Source organism: Tupaia chinensis, unplaced genomic scaffold (genome assembly GCF_000334495.1).
Source record: "Tupaia chinensis unplaced genomic scaffold, TupChi_1.0 Scaffold000263_1, whole genome shotgun sequence".
Classification (NCBI taxonomy): domain Eukaryota; kingdom Metazoa; phylum Chordata; class Mammalia; order Scandentia; family Tupaiidae; genus Tupaia; species Tupaia belangeri.
The window spans coordinates 1,747,343-1,775,295 of record NW_006159743.1 but is presented as its reverse complement, the minus strand read 5'-3'; the positions used below and the strand labels follow the sequence as shown (position 1 = coordinate 1,775,295).

Genomic DNA, 27,953 nt, shown 5'->3' with positions numbered 1-27,953 from the left:
TATGGAGGTTGAAAAAATAAGAAAAAATATTTTAAAGACACATGTCTTTCACTTTGATAGTTTTAACTACATAAATAATTTCATATAAAATTATAAGGAACAGTAAAGAAAATAAATATGTCGTTTTGGTACAAGTAAAACGACTTTTTCTTTAGTTGTTTGGGTTTTGTTTGTTTGTTTGTTTGTTTTGCTATAGAGTGTGTGTGCTCACCAGAGAGAGAGAGAGCGAGAGAGAGAGAGAGAGAAAGAGAGGAAAAGTGAGAAGTCACCCCCTGGCAGGAAGGCCACACTGTAATTCCTTTCCCTCTTAGGATTTTGGACATACACACACACGTGCCCAGCATGTTCTTCAAGCCATCCAGTTCAGGACTTTAACTGCTCAATTGGCCATGTGGGATCAAGCTGCTATGCCACATACTGTCCTGGTTATTTTTTTTTTTTTTTATAAAGACTTACCAGAAGGCCAGCAGATGTCTAAGGCCAGCAGATTGGTTAAGGGCGCTGGTTTCTCACATTGCTGACTGCAGTTTGAATCCCGGACCTGATGGTTTTCTTTCTCACTTTCTCTCTCACTCTTTCTCATTCTGTCCCTCTCTGGTCAAGTTAAAAAATAAATAAAGTTTAATAAAATAATTCTGTAAAAAAAAGATTTTTCAGAAAGAATTACATGTTTAAAGGAAAACATTATTGTGGTTCCTGAAATTATCACTATCTTAACTATATTTCTAGGCAAATTCTTTATTATCTAACATATGTTTGTAACTTAGCCCTAATATTCTCAGCTAATAAGGGGTAGAAGAGAAAAGGAGGAAAATGGTTTAAACTTGTATTAACTCTGTGATCCTTCCCAAGTTGAAAATTTTATTCCTTTAATCACATGAAAACTCTAGGCTTTATTGTTGTTCTTTGGGGTTTTTTTTGTTTTGTTTTTGTTTGTTTTTTTGCTATAGGGCGCGTGCACTCGCCAGACAGAGAGAGACACAGAGACAGAAAGCGAGAAATCACCCCCCAGGGGGGATGGTCATGCCGCAGTCCCTTCTCCTCCATTCTCCTCTCAGGATCTCAGGCACGCACACACACGCACCCGGCGTGAGTTTTAAGCCACCAGGTCTGGGATGTGAACCGCAGTCGACTACATGGGAGTCCCGCAACATAGCCATTATGCTAACTGCTGGTCCCTGTTTTGTTTGTTTTTTGTAGCCTATGATGGTTGGAAGAAAAAATACTATGAAACAAAGAAAGTCACAGCATCATTGGAGGAGGTTTTAACAAAACTTCGAGAAGATTTGGAACTTTACTATAAAAAATTGCTTATGCAACTTGAAGCTAGGGAGATCAAGATGAGACCAAAGAATCTGGCAAATATTACAGACTCTAAGGTACTTACTCAGTGTGTCTCCCTTCTACTAGAATAGTTCTGCTCAAAAGACATGCTTTATAGTTACTGGTATTATCTTATTGAGGATGCTTTGGACTCCAAGTAACAAAATAATATGAAAATTCAGGACTGGGTCTAGCAGGTGGCATAGTGTTTAAAGCATTGGACTTTTCACATGGCTGACCAAGGTTTGAGTACCAGACCTGGTGACTTGCTTTTTCACTTTCCCTTTCTCTCTCTCTGGCCTCACTGGTCAAATTTTAAAATAAAAATAATAACAAAGAGAATAAAATAATTCTTTTTTTAAAAAAAGATAATTCATGACCTATTGAAATGGGAGATATGTTGCCAAGTATGCCAAGTAGATACCATCAGCAACTTAACGATATCTTTAAGGGTCATCTTAATGATGTCTTTTTTTTTTTTTTTTTTTTAACCCTTAGATTTTTGTTATAGAGCATGTGTGCTCACCAGAGAGAGAGAGATAGAAAGCAAGAAAATACCCCCAGGGGGGATGGCCAAGTTGAAATCTCTTTTCCTCCATTCTGCTCTTGGGATTTTGGGCATGCACACACACACACACACACACACACACACACACACACACACAGAGACATACACACCCAGTGTGGGTTTTAAGTCACGAAGTCCAGGACTCAAACCATGGTTCACTACCTGAGCCAGTGACGTAATCATTACGCCATCTGCTGGTCCCTTAATGATATCTTTAAAGGCTGAGGTGTTTCAGGTCTTTCTTCCATTCTATGGATTATCAGAAAAGTCATGACATATTTTTCCATGCAAAAATACAACCCAGTATTTTTAGCATTGGCTTTATCATAAGATTCATTTTTCTTTTTCTTTTTTTCTTAAAATTTATTTAATTTTATTTATTCATTCATTTATTTTATTTTGGCCAAAGAGAAACACACACAGAGAGAAATGGGAAAGTGAGAAAGCAGGCCACCAGGTCTACGACTCAAACCGTGGTCAGCCACGTGTGAATGCCCAGCTCCTTAACTACCATGCCACCCGCTAGTCCCCTAAGACTAGTTTTTCTAATAGTAGCATTAGGGTGCCATGAGCAAATAGGGTTATATATCGTCAGAGGGGGAGAAACTTCTCTTTACATCAGGTAATACATAAATCTTTCTCTAGCCTGTGTGAGATCAACCAGGCTTACCTAGATCAACAATATTGTACTTGTCGGGGATCAGCGGATAGCATAACGGTTATGTCATTAGACTCCCATGTAGTCGACCACGGTTCAAGTCCCTAACCCAGTGGCTTAAAACTAATGCCAGGCACATGTGCATGCATACCCAAAATCCTAAGAGTAAAATGGAGGAGAAGGGATTGCAGTATGGCCACACCCCAGGGAGTGATTTCTCACTTTCTGTCTCTCTGATGAGCACACATGCCCTATAGCAAAAATATCTAAAAAGTTAATAATAACAATGATAATAATAATAATAATAATAATATTGCAGTTGCCAAGGACTTAGTGTATAGTTAGGATCTACCTTTGTACCTGGCATAGGCTCATACTTCCTGACTCTATGGGAAAGAGACAAAATAGATAGTACTTGACTAAGTAGGACAGGTAACAATGTTCTCTACAGTCATTTCATTTGAGACAAGAGGCTACAACACCCCTGGCATTTCAAGGTATTAGTATTCTAAAGAAATTAGGAAATCTTATGACATTTTGATCAATTCATTTTTTTCTTCAGATAGTCTCAAATTTTTATTATTGACTAATTCCACTGTGTAATTAAACAGACTAAAAAATTCCAGAGGCCATTTAAAAATTTAATTTTTGTTGGATCAATCCCATTTACACAAAAAAAAGATTTCAAAATATGCTAATTATGATTAAGACTAAGGATTTAACTTTAGACATGATGAGATATTAAAAGTTTACTATTTCATATTTTAAGTTTATTTATTCATTCCATGAGAGAGAGAGGAAGACAGACACATAGCATCCTTGACAGGGTATTACTCGATTCTGTGATCCACCGCTTAGCCTCGTTCATGAGCACATGCGTGACTGCAGTAGGCAGGGAGGTTTCTAGACATGAGCCAGTAGCCTTCCCATGTGGGTCTGCCTCCCAGAACTGCGTTTTACCACTGTACTACCACCTGATCCCCCCCACCCATTTTATATTTTACATAAATTTAATCTAAAATACAGATAGGTTCAAGTAACGGTTTGTCCATATTAGTTGATACTTTCAGCATATTTGATATTTTATCTTACTGGTTCTATCAATATATTTACAAAAGCAGTTTAAAATTTCTTTTTCTAGGAATTATTTTATTTAACTACATTTATTTATTTTAATTTGACCAGAGAGGGACAGAGTGAGAGAGAGGTTGAGAGAGAGAAGGATCTGGGGAGATAGTGAGAAAGAAAGCTGCCAGGTCCGGGACTTGAACCATGGTCAGCCATATGGGAGTCCAGCTCTCTTAACTACCATGCCACCAATTGGCCCCAGCAGCTTAAAATTCTAAAATGACTTTCTCAGTGAAACTATTATACTTCATAAAATTTTCTGGGTAAAAATAACCAAAAAATATATTTATTTTAAACAGATTTTCTAATATTAAAGAGGTTTTCTTATATAAGATATCATATTTCATTATTAAGTATTTAAAAGTATCCTAATCTGATTCAGTTTATAATTATGCTAATTCCTAAAGTCTTGCCAATATCTTAAACCTAGCTTATTTACTTCATAGTAATAGTTTTTGGCTTTTACACTGCCAATTTAGTGTTAAGTTTTATAAATATCTATTTCTTTTTAAATAATAAAAGAATAATAGTAGAAAAGAAAAACTAGTACTTAAAATGTAAAAAATCAACAGAAACAGTAATTTACTCCAAAGCAATGTTTATTTTATGCAATAGGTTATTTTCATGATTTGCTCTTTTGATATTGTTATACCTTCATAGCTTAAGTTTGCAAGGCAGTTAAACATAAAAATGTACAGATATTATACTGAATAAATACATCTTTATATATGTTACACAGAATTACCTTATAATCCAGATCACTGAGGTACAGCATGCAATTGACCAACTTAAGAGAAAATTGGATACTGACAAAATGAAACTTATAATAGAAGTTAAGGTAATTTACATTTCTCTTATTCTAATTTATAACATGTATCTTGAAATAAAAAATGTTGGGTTTTTTTAAATTTTTAAATAATTATTTTATTTATTTATGTATTCATTCATTTATTTCTTAATCTGACCAGAGACAGACAGAGGGTGAGAGAGAGAAAGGAAGTGAGAAAGCAAGCCACCAGATTCAGGACTCGAACCCTGGTCGGCCATGTGGAATTGTCCAGCGCCTTAACCACCATGCCACCTGCTGGTCCCAATATGTTGGTGTTTTAACTTTGGGTAATAATACTATTAAGGATAGAAGCCAGCAAGTGGCATAGCGGTGATGGTGCAGAACTCCCACATGGCTGACAGCAGTTTGAATCCCGGACCCAGTGGCTTGAAACTCACGCCAGGTGCGTGTACATGTGTGCCCAAAATTCCAAGAGGAGAATAGAGGAGGGATTCCAGTGTGGCCATCCCTCCTAGAGAGTGATTTCTCTCTTTCTTTCTGTCTCTCTGTGTGTCTCTGGTGATTACATGCACTGTCCAGCAAAAACTCTAAATAAAAAAATTTTTAAAAATAGGGACCAGCAGTTGGCGTAATGGTTACATCAGTGGACTCCCATGTAGTCGACCACAGTTTGAGTCCTAGACCACGGTTCAAGTCCTGGAACCAGAGGCTTAAACTCACACCGGGTGTTTGTGCATGCGTGCCCAAGATTCCGAGAGAAGAATGGAGGAGAAGAGATTGTGGTGTGGCCATCCCTCCTGAGGGATGATTTCTCGCTTTCTGTCTCTCTGTCTCTCTCTGTCTTTCTGGCAAGTGCATGCCCCCTATAGAAAAAACCTCTTCAAAAAAAAAGAAAACCTAAATTCCATGAAAAGTTGCATGTTATAACAAAGTCAAACTAAAATTTACTAAGAAGAATTAAAGGAAAAGGACTCTGTGAGTCGGTATAGTCTCAAAAAATATTTTTTAAGTAGTAGATTTCCTGTATTTAGAGTCATAAGTCTGAAAAGCCAGTGAGCTTTCATCTGAACTCCAGCTGAACTTTTCCCCCTTTCTTGGGTAATTATCTCACTTTGATTATATTTATATATGTTCTATTTTTTGTATGAATCATGAGTCTCTATTAGACATGTTACTAAGTCTTCTACAAAAGCTGTGCCTTAGTTAACTTTGTTACTCCATAGAACCTTTTATATAGTAGATGCCTAGTAGAGGGTTCTGGTAGAATAAATACTTACGTGATAAGAATTATGTAAAATCATCATAACCCCATAGGGAAAAATCTCAAAATACAGATGTCCCCAGAAATCTCTTTTGTTGGGGACCAGCAGTTAGTGTAATGGCTATGTCCCTGGACTCCCACGTAGTCGACTGTGGTTCGATTCCTGAACCCGGTGGCTTAAACTCATGCCGGGCGTGTGTGCATGCATGCCCAAGATCCCGATAGGAGAATGGCGACGGGCATGGCTATCACCCCGGGGGGAGATTTCTTGCTTTCTATCTCTCTGTCTTTCTCTGTCTGTCGTGTGATCTTACCGACCCTATAGCAAAAACCTCTTCAAAAAAAAAAAAAAAAAGCTCTTTTGTTGAACAGAAAGTAGAAGAGGGTTATACCATTTCACACATATATCCACACAGAACAAATAAACCAGAATGATAATTCTATGAAAGTTCTCAACTCATGGGGCTGGCAAGTGGCGTGGTGGTTAAGGGCACCAGACTCCCACATGACTGACCACGGTTCAAGTCCTGGACCTGGTGGCTTGCTTTCTTACTTTCTCCCTCTCTGTCCCTCTCTGGCCAAATTAAAATAACTAACTAAATAAATAAATAAATAAAGTTAAGTAAAATAATTCTTAAAAAAAAAAAGTTCTCAACTTATTTCTTTATTTGCAAGTTTTATGACACACAATAATTCCTTTCTATTAGTAGAACTAGCATTGTCCAGTAGACCTTTCTGTCATAACAGATGTATCAGCAGAATCCAGTGTGATAGGCACCAACCACCTATGGATATTGAGCACTTGAAATGTAACTAAGGAACTGACTTTACATTTTATTTTAATTAATTAAATTTAACAGTGACATATGATAACTGGCTACTACATTGGACAGTGCAGTTTTAGATTCTTTTGCCTAGCTGGATTCTTGAGCCCTGACTCAGCACTAAGAAGCTTAGAAAAGGGCAAAAGACAATTTTTAGCAAAGTATTATGAGTTAGACAATCTTACACAGTATGCACTCAAGGAATAATTTATTCAGTAAATGGAAATTCTGAATGTATTCAGCATATGAAGAGAAGGCCAGCAGGGAAACTTGTACGCTTAAAGAGAGTCAGGTGGGTAGAGGAGTAATAAAATGCCATCAATCTTTTGGTTAGGAATCTTCTGTGCTCTTTTTCTTCTAGAAAGCCATGTACATTAGGTCCTACCATCTTTATATATTTTAACCTTATAAATATTTCTTTTGACTAGAACTTGTTGTAATTGTTGGTACATGTCCCTGGACTCCCACGTAGTCGACTGTGGTTCGATTCCTGAACCCGGTGGCTTAAACTCATGCCGGGCGTGTGTGCATGCATGCCCAAGATCCCGAGAGGAGAATGGAGAAGGGATTGCGGCATGGCTATCACCCCGGGGGGAGATTTCTTGCTTTCTATCTCTCTGTCTTTCTCTGTCTGTCTGGTGAGCTTACACGCCCTATAGCAAAAACCTCTTCAAAAAAAAAAAAAAAAAGCTCTTTTGTTGAACAGAAAGTAGAAGAGGGTTATACCATTTCACACATATATCCACACAGAACAAATAAACCAGAATGATAATTCTATGAAAGTTCTCAACTCATGGGGCTGGCAAGTGGCGTGGTGGTTAAGGGCACCAGACTCCCACATGACTGACCACGGTTCAAGTCCTGGACCTGGTGGCTTGCTTTCTTACTTTCTCCCTCTCTGTCCCTCTCTGGCCAAATTAAAATAACTAACTAAATAAATAAATAAATAAAGTTAAGTAAAATAATTCTTAAAAAAAAAAAGTTCTCAACTTATTTCTTTATTTGCAAGTTTTATGACACACAATAATTCCTTTCTATTAGTAGAACTAGCATTGTCCAGTAGACCTTTCTGTCATAACAGATGTATCAGCAGAATCCAGTGTGATAGGCACCAACCACCTATGGATATTGAGCACTTGAAATGTAACTAAGGAACTGACTTTACATTTTATTTTAATTAATTAAATTTAACAGTGACATATGATAACTGGCTACTACATTGGACAGTGCAGTTTTAGATTCTTTTCACTAGCTGGATTCTTGAGCCCTGACTCAGCACTAAGAAGCTTAGAAAAGGGCAAAAGACAATTTTTAGCAAAGTATTATGAGTTAGACAATCTTACACAGTATGCACTCAAGGAATAATTTATTCAGTAAATGGAAATTCTGAATGTATTCAGCATATGAAGAGAAGGCCAGCAGGGAAACTTGTACGCTTAAAGAGAGTCAGGTGGGTAGAGGAGTAATAAAATGCCATCAATCTTTTGGTTAGGAATCTTCTGTGCTCTTTTTCTTCTAGAAAGCCATGTACATTAGGTCCTACCATCTTTATATATTTTAACCTTATAAATATTTCTTTTGACTAGAACTTGTTGTAATTGTTGGTACAAAAAAAAAAAAGGACAAATAAGAAAAAAGAGAACGAAGTTTTCAGTTTACAGATGAGGAGGAAAATCCTATATTTAACCACAGAGCCAGATTGGTACATAGCGGATATTATACCCAGTATTTATTGATTCCCGAATGATCCCCCAAACAATCCTATCTATAAGATTTAGGACTAAGGTTAAAAAAAAAAAAAAAATTCTAGCCTGAGTCTGTTGCTACCATATTTATTCAAAGTAATGTAGCGAAAGTAGCACTTCTCAGCTTAATGTGATAACATCTGAGATTCTGTTAACACATGCAGGATCTGGTAGGTCTAGATGAAGCGCAAAATTCACCAGTCCTAGCCAGCTCCCAGGTAATGTTAACGCCCCTGGTCCACAAGTAGTACTTGCATAGCAAGGGCTCTGATACCAGGTTGTTTAAGTTTGAATCCTGGCTGTGCCACTTACTAGTTTTGTACCTAGGGCAAATTACTTAATCTCTAGGGGTCTCAGTTTCTTCACCTGTCAATGGGCATAAATAATAACTGCCTCAATAAAATTTTTAACAAAACCACAGGGGTCAATACATTTAAAACAGTGCTTGCCATGCATAATGTAAACACTATTCTATTTCTTAAATATCTATTCAGTTCCTAAGGATTAGAAATTTGTTTTTTCCTTTACACATTGAGAACAGATTTTGAAGCTTTAGCCAAAAATGTCTCACTATATTTTTACAAACCATTTAATTATATTTGCCTTACATGTTAATAAAAGAAATTATCGCATATCTAGCAGCATCCATATACCTATCTGTAGACCTATTAAATAGGATTTATGACCTACACATTTACTGTCATAATCCAGTAGGAATGAAGGCACTGAAGGCAAATGAGACAATTACAAAAACCCTGTTTACGTGAATATTATGATATGCTTTTAGAAGGTTATGATGAAGTTCATTGTTATTTTTAAGAATTTATTTCTTTATCTTTTAACCTGATCAGAGAGGGACAGAGAGAAAAAGAGAAAGAAAGTGAGAAAGCAAGCCGCCAGTTCTGGGACTTGAACCGTGGTCAGCCAGTGCCCTTAACCACCATGCTACCCTACCAGGCCTGATGAAGTTCATTTCTTAATTCTTTTTTTTTTTTTCATTTTATCTAGAGAATTTTGTTTGTTTGTTTTGTTTTTGTTTTTGTTTTGTTTTTTGCTGTAGGGAGTATGCAGTTGCCAGAGCAATAGAGAGAGATAGAAAGTGAGAAATCACCCTCTAGGGGGGTGGCCATGCCTCAATCCCTTCTCCTCCATTCTCCTTTCAGGATTTTGGGCACAGTATGAGTTTCAAGCTGCTGGGTCCGGGACTTGAACTGCGATCAGTTATGTGGGAATTCAACAATGTAATAACCATTATACCATCTGCTGGTCCCATCATTTTTTTTTTAAAGAGATATTTTTTACTATAAGGCCCATGTACTCACTGGAGTCACAGAGACAGAAAGTGATAAATCACCCCCCAGAGGGGTTGGCAATACTGCAATCCCTTCTCCTCCATTCTCCTCTCAGAATTTTGGGCATGCATGTACATATGGCTGGAGTGAGACTTTTTTTAAAAAACTTTTTTTTTAAGAATTATTTTATTTAACTTTATTTATTTACTTATTTATTTTCGTTTTGACCAGAGAGTACAGAGCGAAAGAAAGTGAGACACCAATCCACCAGGTCCGAGACTCAAACCGTGGTGGGCCACGTGGGAGTCTAGTGCCCTTAACCACCATGTCACTTACCAGCCCCAACAGTGTGAGTTTTAAGCCACCAGGTTTGGGACGTGAACCATGGTAGACTATGTGGCAGTCCAGAAACGTAACCATTACACCATCTGCTGATACCATAATTTTTAAAATTCTTTTTATAGATGAGAAAACAGGCAGTTTCAGATTTACGAACGTTGAAAGCTGAACTGGCCCAGAAGAAAATTAACACATCTTTACAATCTCAATTAGGTATGTTAATTTAAAATTTTATTTGTCAATAGATTTAAATATTTTTTTGAACAGACTTGCTTAACCACTGTTTTCCTTGGTAATATTTTATTTAAATAGGGCTTATCTTTAGTTTTCATGTGATATATTACATGTATATATTACAGAGTATTTCAGGACATATTATTAATAGACATAAAATACCAAAATAATGACTGTTTAGTTATTTTTGACATTTCAAATCTATTACCTATTATTTTGTAATACTGTATTTTATAATTTTCATTCTTAATAATCTTTTTTTTCTAAGTTTTTGCCATAGGGTGTGTGCATCCGACAGAGATAGAGACTGAGGGGGTGATTTCTTACTTTTCCTCTCACTGTCTCACCACCACACCACCTGCTGGCCCCAAAGGTGTAGATTTTTAATTTACATGTTTATAGGAACTAACATAGATGCAACACAATGTTCTTAATCTCCTTGAGAAAGGAAAGAGACTTCAGTACATTCAGAAAAGTTCTTTGCATAAAATTGATCTTTTTTTTTTTTTTTTGAGAGGTTTTTGCTATAGGGCACGTGCGCTCACCAGACAGAGAGACAGAAAGTGAGAATCACCCCCCGGGTGGGATGGCCATGCAGCAATCCCTTCTCCTCTCAGGATCTTGGGCACGCACGCACACGCGCCCGGCGTGAGTTTTAAGCCACCGGGTCCGGGACGTGAACCGCGGTCGACTACATGGGAGTCCAGCAACATAGCCATTACGCTAACTGCTGGTCCCTATAAAATCAATCTTTTAAAGGAAGAACTAGTTGAGAAACTAATCAGTGTCTAGATAATTACAAGTAAAATGCAGGAACAGAAAAAGAAAACTAGCCAGCAAATAATTGATCAATTATATGTATAAAATTATAGTGAATAGATTCAAGTTCAATACCCACTTATTCCTATTGTAAATATTTTATCAGTCTCATAGAAATAATTTAGTTGGAAAATACTAGGTAGCTCTAAATTACTAATTTTTTAATAACTAGTTTTTTTCCTCTATGTTTTGTGAGTTCAGTTAATCTTCTGTATTTTTTCCTCCCACATACTATGTGGAGGTTAACCTAAGCTTAGTTTAACATGAGTACAGGATGGAGTCAGGAAGCAGAAAAATTATTTTCATCAGTGTGATGAGCCTAAATAAGAAAACACTGAAAAAAAGTAGAACACAAAGTGCTTCTCGAAGGTTACATTTATTAAAATCTACCCTAAGCCAATTTCAGCAGTCATTTGTACTTGTATATTTTAATGTCATAGGGGAAAATTTAACATGATAAGACTCTAAAAGCAATTCTTCCTAATTATAGTGTTGAAATATCTCATAGAAGGATATTTAATATAGTCAGTTGACTTGTTCCTTGCTTGTATGTTCCTGGATACTGAAGATATAAATATGTATGTCTTTTTCAAAGTCAAACAATCAAAAGCATTTATTTATTCTTTAGTTATTAGCATATCCCAAAATAGTATAAAGTGGGAACCAGCAGTTAGCGTAATGGCTATGTCGCTGGACTCCCACGTAGTCGACCGCGGTTCACGTCCCTGACCCAGTGGCTTAAAACTCATGCCGGGCGCATGTGCGTGCGTGCCCAAGATCCTGAGAGGAGAATGGAGGAGAAGGGATTGCAGCGTGGCCATCCCCCCTAGGGGGGGATTTATCGCTTTCTGTCTCTATGTCTCTCTCTGTCTGGCGAGCGCACGCGCCCTATAGCAAAAACCTCTCCAAAAAAAAAAAATATATATATATAGCAACACAATAAAATGTATACATTTTTATTTCTTCAATGAATAGATCAATTTATTCAGATTATTTTTCTATATCTTAGTAGTTTGGTAAAAGATGTTCATATCTGTCACAGCTTTGGCTTTAAGACTTTCCACATTTCTTCAGTTTGCTGCTTGGCTATAACATCTCCAGAATAGTCAAGACAGTTTGCATTCCACATGCCAATGCCTCGTAAGCCATACTTTTGTATATTTGCCACCTTTAAAGAAATGCTCTGAGGGTTATCATACCACACTTGATGAAAATGGCCAGCAGGATCCTATACAAATAAATCAGAATAGAAATTTAAAGCATTCAGTACAATAAGGAAAATTTCTTAAATTCTGTAATTCAAGGATACAGTGAAATAATGAAAAATTTAGGGCACAGTACTTTCCCACTCTATCCATATGTGATACTTTCTTGATATTACTGCTTATGGAATTTTTTTTTTAAGTTTTGCTATAGGGTACGTACCCTTGTCAGAGAGAGACAGGGAGAGAGAAAGTGAGAAAGCACCCCGCACAGGGGATGACCGTATCACAGTCCCTTCTCTTTCACTCTCCTCTTAGGATTTTGGGCATGCACACATGCACTCAGCTTGATTTGTCAAGCAGTCTTTTTTACGTTATTAACTGAGGAAAAATAGATGCCCTGTAAAGCTCTTATGTTTAAGAAACAAAAAGAAGTCAGAATGAGCCAAATCAGCACTACAAGGTAAATGCCTAATTTCCCATCAAAATTTTTGCAAAATTGCCCTTGTTTGATGAGAGAAATGAGCTATGAGCATTGTTGTGGTAAAGACTCTCAGGTAAAGCATTCCTTGGTGTTTTTCTGCTACAGCTTTGGCTAATTTTCTCAAAACACTCTCATAATACTGTCCTTTGGCCCTCCAGAAAGGTCAACAAGCAAAATGCTTTGACCATCCCAAAAAACTGTTGCCATGACCTTTACTCTTTACCAGTCTGCTTTTCCTTTAGCTAGACTACTTCCACTTCCTGATAGCCATTGCTTTGTGCTTTGTCTTTGGGGTCTTACTGGAAAAGCCATGTTTTATTTCCCATTATAATTTTTAAACAAATGCTTTAGGATCTTGATCTTGGCTACTCAAGCACTTCTGCACATATAACCACTGCACTATGGGGCCAGCCCATCTCATCTCTTCTTAAAACAAGCTATTCAGTAGTAAACTGCTGATTTCTTTGAGATATTGCACCCAAAAACTTTGTATAAAGCATTAATAATGCCTCCCAAGCTTCGCCATAAATACCATATTTGTTCTTCAATTTTAGCAAAATGTTGATGTGATAGGGGCTCTTTCAAATGAATGTCTTATCCTTCTTAGTATCAAATTATATTCTGTTCAAACATGTTTTAACAAGTTAGTATGCATTTATTTTGCTACAAAAAAAGTTTTTGAAATCCCTATATGGTATTTTCATCATAGACATTTTCCATGAACTGTTTGAAGACACCTTGTACATCTGAATCACTTGTGGAGCTTTTAGAAATACAGCTTCCAGGACCAGCAGGTGGTGTAGTGAACTTCCACTTGGCCAACCGTGATTTGAGTCCCAGACCTGGTACTTGACTCTCATGCTGGGTGTTGCCCGGTGTGCATGCATGTGTGCTCAAAATGCTGAGAGAATGGAGAAGGGATTGTGGTGTGGCTGAGTGATTTCTTGCCTTCTGTCTCTCTGGCGAGTGCACTCACCCTATAGCAAAAATCTCCCTCTAAAAAGAGAAAGAAAGAAAGAAAGAAAGAAATACAGATTCCTGGGCCCCGTACCACATGAAACTTACTGAATCAATATTCTCCAGGTTTGGTGCCAGGACATACATATTTATTTTGTGATTTAATGTTCTACTATTAGGTACATTAAAGTAAGGAGAACAACTGCTCTGGTCCTCTAAAACCAGCTAATACTGTTTGTTTGTTTTATTCCATACAGTTCCTGGAAGTGTGCCTAGCTAGGAACTCAACAGATTATTTTGTTTATGATGAATCAGCCAAATCAAAAGGTAATGACAATGGAGGAAGAAAGTACCTCCTTTTCAATTTCTTAACACACACCTGATTAAGAACCATAAACTAGAAGCTGATCTACCTATCTATACACACATACACACACATACACACACACACACACACACACACACACACACACATATATATATATATATATCCATTTTATTTATTATTTTTTAATTTTCTGTAGAGCATGAGTGCTCACCAGAAAGAGAAAGAGAAAGAGAGAAGGAGAGTGAGAAAGCAAGCTGCTGGGTCTGGAACTCTAATTGCAGTTGGCCATGTGGGAGTTCAACACCTTAACCACCATGCCACATGCTGGCCCCAAGGATCTTTTATATTGTTAAGAAATTTCAAATGTCTCAGGGCCAGCAGTTGGCATGGTAGTTAAGACCCTGAACTCCCACATGGCCAACCACAGTTTGAGTCCCAGATCTGACGGCTTGAGAATTGCACCAGACTGTGAGAAGAGAATGGAAGAGAAGGAAATGCAGCATGATCATCCCCCGGGGGATGTTTTTTCACCTTTTCTCTCACTGTCTTTCTCCTCCTCTCTCTCTCTCTCTCTCTCTCTCTCTGATGAGCTCATGCACCCTATGGCAAAAACCTTTAAAACTAATTTTTAAAAAATTCAAATGTCTCAAAGGGTGGAAAACTGAGTATATGTAAGATTTGTAAGATTTTATGCATGCCAAAAGCATATATATGCCATTAGGAATATCTTGTCAGATGAAGATGTTGAAATAGCAGAAGGCAGCAGAATGATTCTAACACAACAGAAACTTTACTACACAGTAGCCAAAGTAATTTTACAATCAATGAAAAAAGGAACAAAAACAATTATGGCCCCATTGTTTTCTAAAGTGCCATCGTTGGGTCCTCAAGGCTCACCAAAATGTTTTCTGAATTCTAAAACCCTAAGGAATGTGTTCCTTCATAGAAACAAAGTGAAATGGTGATTACCAGAGGCTGGGATTAGGGGGTTGAGAGGTGTTGGTCCAAGGATACAAAGCATATTAGACAGGAAGAATATGTCCCAGAGATCAATTAATATTATACATCATGGTTACTATAGTTAATAACAATCTATTATAGCTTAAAAATGCTGAGTAGATTTCAAGTGTTCTCACCATAAAATATTGTAAGTGTATGAAGTAATGCATATGTTAAAGAGTTGATTAGTCATTCTGCAATGCATTCATATCAAAATAACTTGTGCAGTGTAATATGCAGAATTTCTACTTGCCGATTAAAAAATGTTTTAAAATGTTTATACATTTTCTCACTCATTAAGGAAAAAATAAATCAAGGATTACAAAAAACAGTATATTGTGGTATACACTATTATTAAAAATTATCTATTTTTAAATTATATGTAATTGATTACCATAGGCTTTATCAAACTATATCTATGAAGCTTCCTATATTACTGATATATAAGTATGTACATGTATGTCAATGATAAGTTATTACAAATAAGTGTATTTATAGTTTGGGGGGTTTTTTTTGTTGTTTTTTTTAAATGCGTGTCAGACCATTAGCCAAGATTATAAACCCTTGCTAGCAATAACTTATACATATCATTTCAGGACTCCTGTTAAAGTAACAACCAAAATAAATTAAAAGATTATTTGTACTTAGATTTTTTTTTTTGAAGTATGTAAGTTTTTATTATGCTGAAGGCAGATTATGAAAAATACAACTTTTCTTTGCCTCCTTGATGGAGCAATTCCTATTTATTAAATGCTACCTAACAAAATTGCTAATAATTTGTTTTATTTCTTCAGGTTTCTTCTGTAATATTTGTTTCTAATCTTTAACATACCCAATAATTGGTTTTAATTATAAAATTAATTTTAAATAATACAGAAGCACCAGAATCTTTAGGCTACTTTGAAATGGAGACTTTCAGAGCGAATATCCTATTTTGGCCCAAAGCCCTTTCAGAAGGAACTGTCATCATGATTGTCAGCTATTAAGGAAATCCTTTTTGTGATATGCACATTTTTATGTGCATCATCAAAAATGACAACTGGCCCAAGCAGAGCCACTGCACTATTAGCATAACTTTAATTGCTCACCAGGGAACTAAAGTTCCTGTTTACACAGATTAAAAGACAAGTTTACTCATGCAAACAGCAGCCAGTATGTTATGTCCTAAAAAAAATTAATATAAACATTCTTAATATCCAATATTTATCAATAATTATAATAATAGAATTATGAAAATAGCATAAATGTTCATAATGTGTGAAAAGTCTTACTTTATAGTTAAAATAAGGAGCCTGCTGATCTTTATCCCACTGGCTTCCAGAAGTAGAGCTATTTATTTGCTTCATGATCGTTTTATAGGGCACCTGGTGTCCAGCGGCATCACTACAAGGAGCCCCCCGGAAAGGGACTTTTGCAATGGTACAAACATGATCCTAGAAATACAAAAACATTCATGTGATAGCTTTTCATTTAAGCATATCTTAAGCCAAATAAGAAAAAATAATCAAGAACTATGTTAAAATAAAGTATATGCTTTAGATAACCTGAAAGTTAGAATGAATTTCACCCAGCAAAAATGTATGACATTCAGAGGATTTCATGGGATTAAGTAATAATGTTTTAGTCTCAACTATATTTCAGAAATTCTAAATAAAATTTAAATATTTTTTTCTTCTTTTTTTTAGAGAGGTTTTTGCTATAGGGTGCATGCACTCGCCAGAAAGACAGAGAGAAGCAGAGAAACAGAAAGCGAGAAATCACCCCCCAGGGGGGATGGCCACGCTGCAATCCCTTCTCCTCCATTCTCCTCTCGGGATCTTGGGCATGCACGCATACGCGCCCGATGTGAGTTTAAGCCACCGGGTCCGGGACTCAAACTGTGGTCGACTACATGGGAGTCCAGCCACACAGCCATTATGCTTAACTGCTGGTCCCGTAAAAATTTATATATTCTTAATGAGACAAAAGAGGCTATAAGAAATATAGAAAAAGTTAACAAATGACCTATTCTTACCTCAGATAAATTCAAGCAGGTATAATCATAACCATACCAGGGAATGCCCATTACAAGTTTCTTAGGGCTAATGCCCATCTTGATGTAGTCATTATATCCTAGTCAAACAGGTAGAAAAAGCTTATTTTTCTCTTATATCTGTTAATGTGTTCAGACAAGCTATGCAACCACTCAGACACTTAAGTTTGTAAAAGCAAGTACACTTACGCAAAATATTAACAGTCTTTTTCTAATAATATAGAAGTCATCAGGGCCAGCAGGTGGTATGGTGGTTAAGGCACTGGATCCCACATGGTTTGAGTCCCGGACACAGTGGCTTTAAAAATACACTGGGCATGGTATATGTGTCTTCCAAAGTCCCGAGGGGAGAATGGAGAAGGGACTGAAGTGTGGGGCTGATTTCTTACTTTTCTTCTCTCTCTGTTTCTCTGGCAAACACATACACCTTCTGACAAAAATCTAAGAACATTTTTTAAAAAGAAGAAAAATAATGCATAGAAGTCATCCCTGAAGAACTATAAATCCCATATCTTGCCTTCTAAACAATTTCTTTTTTTTTTTTTTTCTGAGAGAGAGATATTTTGCTATATAGTGTGTGTGCTCGCCAGAGAAACAAAAAGACAGAAAGCAAGAAATCACCCCCCCCAGGGGGGGGATGACCACGCCATAATCCCTTCTCCTCCATTCTCCTCTTGGGATTCTGGGCACATACACACACTTGCCTGGCATGCGCTTAAGTCACCAGGTCCGGGACTCGAACCATGGTTGACCATGTGGGAGTTCAGCGATGTAACCATTATGCCACCTGCTGGTCTCCCCATTTCTTCTGAATAAAATAAAATATCTCAAACAACATAAAATTACCTTAAACATTTCACAAAATCTAATCTGAGAAAGATTGACACATTTCAGAAAAGCATGCTAATTATGTCTATTCATTGGTAAGACATGATATATTTGATATTCTACATTCTAAACTTTTAAAATAATTCTATAAACCTTAAACGTTCTGGTAATGATGGTCTCAAATTATTTTTTTAAGAATTATTTTATTTAACTTTATTTTAATTTTTTGACTAGAGAGGGACAGAGCAAGAGAAAGAGAGGGAGAGTGAGAAAACAAACCACCAGGTCCAGGACTTAAACTGCAGTCAGCCATATGGGAGTCAGGAGTCCTTAACCACCATGCCACCTGCCAGTCCCATCAAACTTTCTTATAGAAAACACATGTGTTCTCTGTTTTACAAACATCCTATAAGTATGAATAATAGCTGGGAATAAGAAATGGCCTCTAATCCTATGGTAGGTAATCTACACTCATAGGAAGAAATGAGAAAAAAGAACAAATTTCTGGTACTGCTGATTCTTTTCTTATCTACTGTTGCAAAACATGTTTTCCCACCAAGAAATACACCCAGATTACCTAGAATGTTGGGTTAAATAAGCGTTTTGCTTTTCAGAGCCTTTAATGTAATTATGCACTGTTAAATATCCAAAAGAGGGGTGGAAGGGCCAGCAGGTGGCATGGCGGTTAAGGCGCTAGATTCCCACATGGTGGTCAACTGCGGTTTGGTTCCCAGACCCAGCAGCTTGCTTTCTCACTTTTTTTTCCTCTCTCTCTCTCTCTCTCTCTCTCTCTCTCTCTCTGTATGTCTCTGGTCAAATTTTTTTTTTAAATCATAATAACAATAATAAATAAAATTAAATATAAATAATTCTTTTAAAAAAAGAGGAGTGGAGTATGCATCTTTTCCCATGCATATTTGATAATGAGCCTTTTATTGTTAGAACATAGTTATCTCTTCTATGAAATACAGTTTGGGAACACTGAATTAAATAATTACTTTGTAATTTTAGCATAATGAAATTATTTTTCAAATTTAAATAGTATATGTTCATATGCTATTTGTAAGTTTTGAGATCATTATTACCGGAAAGTTTAAGATTTATAGAATTATTTTGAAACTTTAGAATGTAGAATATCAAATATATCATGTCTTACCAGTTAATAGACATAATTAGCATGCTTTTCTTTTTTTTTTTTTTTTTTTTTTTTTTTTGAGGGTAGGTTTTTGCTATAGGGTGCGTGTGCTTGCCAGACAGAGAGAGACAGACAGAAAGCAAGAAATCATCCCCCGGGAGGATGGCCACACCGCAATTCCTTCTCTTCCGTTCTCCTCTCGGGATCTTGGGCACGCACGCACACGCACCCAGCGTGAGTTTTAAGCCACCGGGTCCGGGATGCAAACCATGGTCAACTACGTGGGAGTCCAGTGACATAGCCATTACGCTAACTGCTGGTCCCTTAGCATGCTTTTCTGAAATGTGTCATTCTTTCTAGAATTGGATTGGACTATTCTGTCCAAACAAGACATGATAAAATGAAACCACATTTTCTCTGTATGAAAAAAAATTTTTTTTTCAACAACTTAAACAACTATCCCACAAGATTTCAGTTGAGTTTGAAAGATAGAGCAATCTTTCATTCAGTTGACTGACAGAATACAACTAAACTTTGGAGAGGATGAGGCAAATTGCTATTCAGAAATGCCATTGAATGACAGATCAGAATTACTCTTAATTCTAATAGGAATACAGTTTTTAATATATCATGAGTATGAATGTTAAATAAAATAAAGACAGTATTATTATACCATAACTGTCTTTGCTACTGAATGATTTAACTTTGGTTATTTCAACCAGGATATTCTGTCAAATTCTAGAAAAGCACATACCTTCTTCATGTGGCTTCATGGCAAGAATGCTGGACTTGAAGTTAATATACCTGCTTGAGGCCCAACTGTATAATACTTAATAACTGTGCAACTATAGAACTTACGTCCTTTCATTTCACCTGTAATAGAGGGTTAATAATATACCTATCCCATAAGGTGGTTAGCAGAGTTAAATGAAAACTTCAAACCTTTTTGTAAACTTCAAAGTTCTCCAAATTAAGTGATTAATATGTTCCAAGCGAGCTGTGCACATAGAAAAGGTATACTAATTGTGTATCTTTATCCAGACATGCTGTTTTTATTTGCTAATAGACATCTTAATGTTTGAAGTTGTTATTACTAATAAGTGATCGTTTTGCAGATTCTTACCAGTTAATGTCTGATTATAGGGAGCATTGGCTGCTGCAATACATTCTGACCAGACCTGGCTTTGTTCATCGTAAGACATCACAAAGAGAAAGTCACAAGCATCTGCAATTCCAGTATAATTATAACACCTTCTGTCTATGTTCTTTGGAGACCAAGCTACATCAAAGGTTACCTGTGGGGAAATACATACTGTTTTATGTAACATGATCAAATACGTATATTATATCAGATTTCTTTGATTACATGTTCTCTTGGCTCATACTACACAAGAAAAAAGAACTGCTTACAGTATATGAATGTAGGGTTTGACATATGTAAAACTAGAATAGTTTTAAGAAATATATATTTTACGTACATTGGACTGACCCATGCATATCTTTAGGCACACAAGGATCAGGAAACAGAGCACTATATAAATAGAAGAGTGTCAAATGTCTTCAGAGGCCTGGTTTGTAACTCGACTCATTGAAACAGGTATAATGACTAATAGATTGTATCAGACCCCTGAGCAACTGAGAGTAAAGACTCCCTAAAAGAATTTAAATACAAACATTTTAAAAATATTGTGCAGGCTGAGACCAGCAGGTGGCATGGTAGTTAAGGTGCTGGGTTCTCATGTGGCAAACCACAGTTTGAGTCCTGTACCCTGTGGCTTGAAAATCAGGCTGGACATGTATGCCCCTCAATCCTGAGAAGATAATGGAAGAGATGGGACTGTGGCGTGGCCATCATCCTTGCAGGGTGACTTCTCACTTTCTCTCTCCACCCCCTACTTTCTCTAAATAAATATAGATTTTTCTAGAGAGCACATGCACCTGCCAGAGAGAGAGGCAAAGTGAGAAAGCATCCCCATGGAGGAGGCCGTGCCGCAATCCCTTCTCCTCCATTTTCCCCTTATTTTAGGATTTGGGGCATGCACACACCTGTGCCTGGCATGTTTTTCAAGCCACTGGCAGTTGGCCATGTGGGATCTAGCCACCTTAACCACCATGCCACTGGCTGGGCCTACTCATTTTTTTTTTAAGAATTATTTTATTTTTAACTTTATTTATTTTAATTTGACCAGAGAGGGACAAGAGAGAGAAAGAGAGAGAAAGCAAGCTGCCAGGTCCAGGACTTACCATGGTCAGCCATGTGTGATTCCAGTACTCTTAACCACCATGCCACCTGCTGGCCCCAACTCAGACAATTTTTAAACATTGTGCTAAACTTCAAGGAACTAGCACTCGCCTTCAAAACAAAAACTCATTGATTAGCCTAGCAATTCTTGACCATAACTACCTTTGGATTTTGTTTAGTTGTAGACTGTGAGCTCACCTACAACCTAATAATTTCTGGGAGTGAGTCCCTAGTGTGTGTTTAAGACCCACGGTTGCCTTGACATGTGACTAGGTTGGAGAATCGCTGATCTGGGGTCACACTATCCTTTGTTACCCACACATTACTTTGTAAGATGCCTCATGCTGCACTCTTCTGCACTGATCAAACTCACAGCAGTGGGGAGACACACTGCCTATTTTCATAATTCCAACAAGTTCTTTGGAGTTAGTCCTTTGAAGGTTTTTGGCCTTCAGGTGCTTTGCAAGTTGTTCCAAGACTATGGAGTAAGTGAGACATTTCCCCAGAACTGTTCAGCAAGAACAGTTTCAGTCCTGCACTGGTGAAAGCCAGGTAGGCCTTCCCTGATTCTTGCTGCCCCCACTGCCTGTGGTAACACCCGTAACCCTGCAACAAAGCAAGTAGGTGGAGAATCCCAGAGTTATATTTTTATGTAAACAGAAATCAGACATCGACTTAGCACCTTAAAATTCCTTAAATAAAAACAAAAAGTTACAAAAACTTTTAGGAAATATGTGCAGAAATTCTTCCCTACCCCATTACTATAAAACTAAGATTGTGTTGTCATACCCTCATTCATAGATTTTTGATAGGAAGAAATATGGGTTTTCCAAAATACAATTGAATTTTTACCTGTGATCCCTCAATTTCACGATGGAAAGAGTCTGTGGTTTCTTTGACTAAAGCTGTTAATGCATCATATTCAGGTGATGAACAATTAACTTCTTGCTCTATGTCTATATTAATCCCATCCATATGTTGTGTTTTGGCCAAATCAAGTTTTTGAGCTATCCAGGATTCTCTGAATGTAGGATCAACAATATCCCGTAAGGATACATCTCCTGTGAAAGAAACAGAAATCTTGTATACGTATCTGCTTTTTACAGTTCAGTGACATTTATTTCACAAACCTATTCCAGAGATCAAAATGTCTTTAATAGTTCTCATTATTTTGGAAGACTAAGTTCCTAAGTTTTCTTTGATTTTTTTTGTTTGTTTGTTTAATATTTGCCAGAAGATGCATATACTTGCCAGAGAGAGAAGGAGAGTGAGAAAGCACTCCCCAATGAAGCATGGTCATGCCACAATCCCTTCATTTCTGCCGCTTGTCAGGATTTGGGGCATGCTTGCACTTGTGCCCACAGTGTTTTTTAAACTGCTGGAGCTGGGACCGAAACTGTGGTTGGCTATGTGGGATCTGGCTCCCTTAACCACTAGACCAGTGGGCCAGCCCTAAGTTTTCTAAGTGGAGAAATAATATATCAAAATAATAGAAAGCCATTACTCATTCATCTCCAAAATAACCATTATGGATATTTAGTAAAATCATTCTCAAACTAGAAGCAGGAACTATAGACTATGACTAATTAAAGGTCATCATGCTGATTAGCCAGTCACATTTTGCTCAAAACCATATAGCGGTTTACTTCTTTAAAAAATAATTTGTGAAATGAATAAGATTAATTTTAGGATCCCAAATAAATAAAATAAAAAAAAAACACCCAGAGAAATATTAAAAGGACTTTGTTTTAAGTCAGGACTACAGCAGATGATATATTTACCAGTTGGGTAGATACATAGATCTAGCAAGAACATACCTTTAAGCACCACTCTGGCTCCTTTTGAATGAGCATAGCACAAAAGTTCTGAGTCATATTTTCCAAAAGCTGCCACAGTTGTAATCTGTGACCAGTCATAAGATTTCCAAGTTTTCTGTCCAATATCAAATATAAAGACCTACAAAAAACACCAGTAAGCACCATCATTTAAACTAAAAAAAAATTTTTTTGAGAGGTTTTCGCTATAGGGTACATGTGCTCGCCAGATAGACAGAGAGAGACATAGAGCTAGAAAGCGAGAAATCACCCCCCAGAGGGGATGGTCACGCCGCAGTCGCTTCTCCTCCATTCTCTTCGCGGGATCTTGGGCACGCACGCACACGCGTCCGGCGTGTGTTTGTGCGTTTTTTTTTTTTTTTTTTTGAGAGATTTTCGCTGTAGGGCGCGTGCGCTCGCCAGACAGACAGAGAGAGACATAGAGCTAGAAAGCGAGAAATCACCCCCCAGAGGGGATGGTCACGCCGCAGTCGCTTCTCCTCCATTCTCTTCGCGGGATCTTGGGCACGCACGCACACGCGCCCGGCGTGAGTTTTAAGCCACCGGGTCCGGGACGCAAACCACGGTGGACTACGTGGGAGTCCAGCACCATAGCCATTACGCTAACTGCTAGTTCCCTAAACTAAAAATATTATACTGACCATCCAGAATATCATAAAGTACCACTGTGTGCCAGGCATTACGGTGGACAGTGAAAATACATCAGTGAGTAAGATACAGAGATCCCAATGTAATTCGTCACAGGAATAACTGGCCAGACCTGGAGGACAGTCCAGGATGAAGTTAGTGGCCTGTGCCAAGGCCTGGAAGCAGGCCTGGTGATTGTATAACAAAATATTTAGTATGGCTGACACCCAAAATTTGTAGAGTTCATAGTGAAGACTAGAGACTGGTGGGCAAGGGTTAAATCCTGAAGGTCCTCATAAGCCTGTCAAGAAATTAATACTTTATCATGAGACCAACATGATGTTTATGTCGCTGGACTCCCATGTAGTCGACCATAGTTCAAGTCCTGGACTAGGCGGCTTAAACTAATGCTGGGCACGTGTACATATGTGCCCAAGATCCTGAGAGAAGAATGGAGGAGAAGGTGGCGTGACCATCCTCCCTGGGGGTGATTTCTTGCTTTCTGTTTCTCTGTCTCTTTCTGGTGAGCATACACACCCTATAGCAAAAACTCTCTTAAAAAAAATAAAAGAAATTAGTACTTTATCTTGAGGAAAAAGGAGAGAACAAATGCATTTCAAAAAGGAGAAATGATGCATTTTAGAAAAATCTCTCCAGCTGAAGAGGAAATGTTTTAGAGAGATCAAATCTGGAGGCAGAATAGGGACGCTGTTGGAGAAATCTATGAGATGATGGTGACCTCGAGATCATGGAGCAGTGGAGGTGAGATCCTACAGAGACAAAATGAACAGGCGTGTGACTAACCGAGCAAGTAAGGCAAGAGAAAGGGAGGAGTTTGATAATACAGTGCTGTACTGGGGAAGCCCCAGATCTGAGAGGGCTTGCCCATAATGGTTACCGATTCCAAAGAACACACCCGGTGGTCCAGCAGGGGAAGACGCATTTACTTACACAGGACAGGCTGCTCTGCTGACAGCCGGGCATCCCTGGCCTGTTTCGCTAAGGGATATGTTCAGAACAAAACATTCATAAATCAAAGATAAATGCAGATTCCCTCTTGCCAAGACAGGGGATCTAGTTTGTATATATATTATTTGAAGGTTAGAATAAAAGGTTAGCTGATGGGTGAACAGAATCAGCAGAGGATGTTTAGGGTTTAGTGCCCCTAATTTTGTGATGCTAACGTGGGAGGAGTATGCGTACCTCAAGGATGACCATCCCCAGATGTGGCCTGCAGCTGGGTCTCAGGGAAAGGGTGAAGAGGAAGGGGGAAAGGAGAGCTCACTGTATGGGGCCTGCCCTCAAGCACTCCTTCTCTGCCTGTTGCAGGTGGAGCTATACAGACTGCATTTACCATGCGTGTTCTATGCTGACTTGTTAGAATAGTATTCGTATCAAATTGTAAGGCAGCCGATGTTATGTTTCTCCAGTATTTTTTCCTCAGAGATAATTCTAGAAGCACAGATCATTTTTACTTTATCCTAAGGTATTAATCCACTGGTTCAGCAAAGATATATTGAATTTAAATAAGGTATAGGGAGGATAGTTTTGCAAGGCTCTAGGGACACAGAAGCTAACAAGAGAATAGATCTATTAGGGAGTCAGTTACGTAATAACAATAGTATTAAGGGCTTTAAGGAAATGCAGGACCCCAGACCAATATGCAGGGAACCTACGAGCCAGGTGGAGCAGGAACACTTCCCTTAGGATTATACATTTTAGGGAAGAATGACTGAGGAGACAACTCTCAGTTGAAGGAATAAAAGGCCCAAAGGTCCCGACAGGAGAATTCTGAGACTGGAACGGGAAGGTCAAGATGGCTATAGCACAGAAATCCTGAAAAGTATGTGCAGTGGAATAAATGCAGTAAGGTAGGTGGTGGCAAGATGAAGCAGGATTTTGTAGACCAATGAGGAGTTTGTATTTTATCCTGGAATCAATGGGAAGCCATTAGTTTCAAGAAGGGGTGCATTAAAGAGACCACTGGACACTGCGAGAATGGGGGAGGGTGGTGGGGAGCACCAGCTTTGAGTTAAACCGGACTTTTCTTAATTTTCTCCATTTTCACTTTTCAGAACATCTTTTTGCTACACAATTGCCCACTAAAATAAAAACTGCAGAATGTGAAATTGAACGGCCCATTGTTTCTAAATTCATCTATGAAACCTCATCCCTAATTTAATTCTGATAATTAAGACTGAACTTGTTACAAAAATACAACACATACACTCAAAACCTGTGTGTCCTCATCGGCTCTGTTGATAATAACAGAGTATACCTACATGTGGACAGTTTCAGAGAGGAGAGGTTAACTCAGCTCACGGTGTAGATCCAAGGTCCAGGCCCCATATTTCTGTCAATATTCTGTTCACTGCCATTTATTTAACCAGTCTGTAAGAAGTTTCATTTCATTTCCAAACTGTTCTGAGTGCCACCAGAATCTAGGTCTTTCCTGGAATGCTCCTCCAGGCTCTTCTAATCTACCTGTCCATTACCCAATTCCAAAGCCACTTCCCCCTTTTCAGGTACTTGTTACTAACAAAATGGCCCCAGTTCTCAGTACCAGTTCTCTGTTTTAGTCTATTCCATTGCTAATAACGGAAAATACTCGAGTCTGGGTAAATTAAGAGGTCTATTCAGCCCACAGTTTGGAGGACCAAGGTCCAGGAGCCACATCCAGTGGTGGTCCTGCAGAGTCCTGAAGCATCCCACCAGGGGACAAGAATAGAACAGCTGCATCCATAAGGATTTCACTGTTTAGTCTCCTCCCTTCTCTTTATAAACCCACCAACTCAGTCATAGGGGTCCCATCCTAATCAGTTCATTACTCCCAAAGGCCCCATTTTTTAAAACCTCAACACATGAATTTTGGGGGCATACAAACCATAGCAGTGTAATATAATAGAAATCTTTGAAAAAAATTACCAGATGAACCAAGTAAAAAAAGAAAAAACAAAAACAATGTATTCTAGTGTTTAAAAACTATAGATGTGGCCAGTAGACAAAAAAAAAATAGATCACTTACCATAGACATACAAATGTACATAATTCTGCTCCTTGATAAAATTGGTTTTGAGATGCCCATAAATACTGTCTATGTCACTAAGCAGTATTGGGTGCCACAATAAATTAAACTTTTAAAAAAGTCATTGAGGGGCCAGCAGAGGGCGTAGTAGTTAAGGAACGGGACTCTTACTTGGTGGTTCAAGTTCCTGACCTGAAGGCTGGAAAAATCATGAGGCCAGCAGATAGCGTAGTAGTTAAGTCACTGGACTCCCACGTACACAGTAGAGAACAGTTCGAGTCCCAGATCCAGTGGCTTGAAACTCATGCTGGGTGAATGTCCAAGGCCCCAGGAGAAAAATAGAGAAGGGGTTGTGGCATGGTCATCCCACCTGGGAGGTAATTTTTCACTTTCCCGCTTACTGTCTCCTCTCAAGCAAGCACACACCCAAGGGGGGAAAGAAAAAAAGATTACACTGGGTGCATGTGCATGCATGTCACAAATCTCAAGAACTTTGGCATGGCCATCCCCCTGGGAGGGGGAGTAATTTCTCACTCTCCCCCCTCCCTCCCTCCTCTGGTTAACCCACGCCCCCTAGGGCAAAGACTTAAAAAATGTAATTGAGAGGCCATTAGGCTGAAACTGTCCTAATACCAGGAGTTCCTAATCAACTGCCCAACTGTAAACAGTAAAAGGAAACTTTAGCTTAACTAATCAACCCAGATCAGACCCAAAGGAGGCAAACACCTAGCCATAAGTAACTACTTTGTTTCTGGTTCAGCTCATAAAAGCCCATTGCTCCTTCTGCTAAAGGGGACCTCTCTGGACTTCCTCTGGTTAAGAGTGCTACAGATTAATGAATTATTCTCTGCCAAAATAAACATTGTTAAATTTGTCTTAAGTTTTTCTTCAGTTTATGAAGTATTAGGTTTTCACACTGGGCAGGTTCTCCAAAAACATTTACACCACTTCAGTTTTTCTCCTAAAGCACCATAGATGTGCTTTGTAATGGGCATTGAAATGCATCTGCCTGAAAGTCAATCTATCACGCTGAGAACTAGGCATTGTTCCTATCTCTACAAAAGAACTGTTCTTTGGACTGGGCCTTTTAACCTCTCTCGCCTGGTCCAGTTCCTGCTGTAGTCATCAAACTCTTGGCAGTCGGTTGGTTTTAATATAGCTTCCAAAAGGGAGTTTGATTAAAGTCACTAGAAATCTTATAAATTGTTAGGTAAAAGGAAAATTGAAAGATCGACTTTTACTGCCGTTCTTGGGCAGTTTTGAGCCACAAGGGAAAGA

The 27,953-nt window shown here is 38.0% G+C and overlaps 2 protein-coding genes across 12 annotated transcripts in view; one reads left to right on the top strand and one right to left on the bottom strand.

Annotated features, from left to right (window-relative positions):
- The window catches only part of SPATA1 (spermatogenesis associated 1), a 54,812-nt gene extending 34,645 nt beyond the window's left edge, over positions 1–20,167 (top strand). For 8 of the 11 annotated variants that reach the window (XM_027772262.1, XM_027772263.1, XM_027772265.1 and 5 more), the window contains 6 exons: positions 1,201–1,379; positions 4,417–4,515; positions 10,054–10,141; positions 13,377–13,512; positions 13,882–13,951; positions 20,090–20,167. In XM_027772262.1, the coding sequence (XP_027628063.1) occupies positions 1,201–1,379; positions 4,417–4,515; positions 10,054–10,141; positions 13,377–13,417 (407 nt within the window). In that variant the 3' untranslated portion in view covers positions 13,418–13,512; positions 13,882–13,951; positions 20,090–20,167. The remainder of the gene's footprint in view (positions 1–1,200; positions 1,380–4,416; positions 4,516–10,053; positions 10,142–13,376; positions 13,513–13,881; positions 13,952–20,089) is intronic. The other 3 variants (XM_014588169.2, XM_027772266.1, XM_014588175.2) reach the window with 3 other exon arrangements.
- CTBS (chitobiase) overlaps positions 11,924–27,953 on the bottom strand; it is a gene marked incomplete at its 5' end in the record, with an annotated part of 16,555 nt that continues 525 nt past the window's right edge. Inside the window, 6 exon segments of the mRNA XM_006149458.3 lie at positions 11,924–12,209; positions 16,223–16,384; positions 16,966–17,063; positions 20,070–20,241; positions 22,041–22,249; positions 23,006–23,144. Of these exon segments, the coding sequence (XP_006149520.2) occupies positions 12,018–12,209; positions 16,223–16,384; positions 16,966–17,063; positions 20,070–20,241; positions 22,041–22,249; positions 23,006–23,144 (972 nt within the window).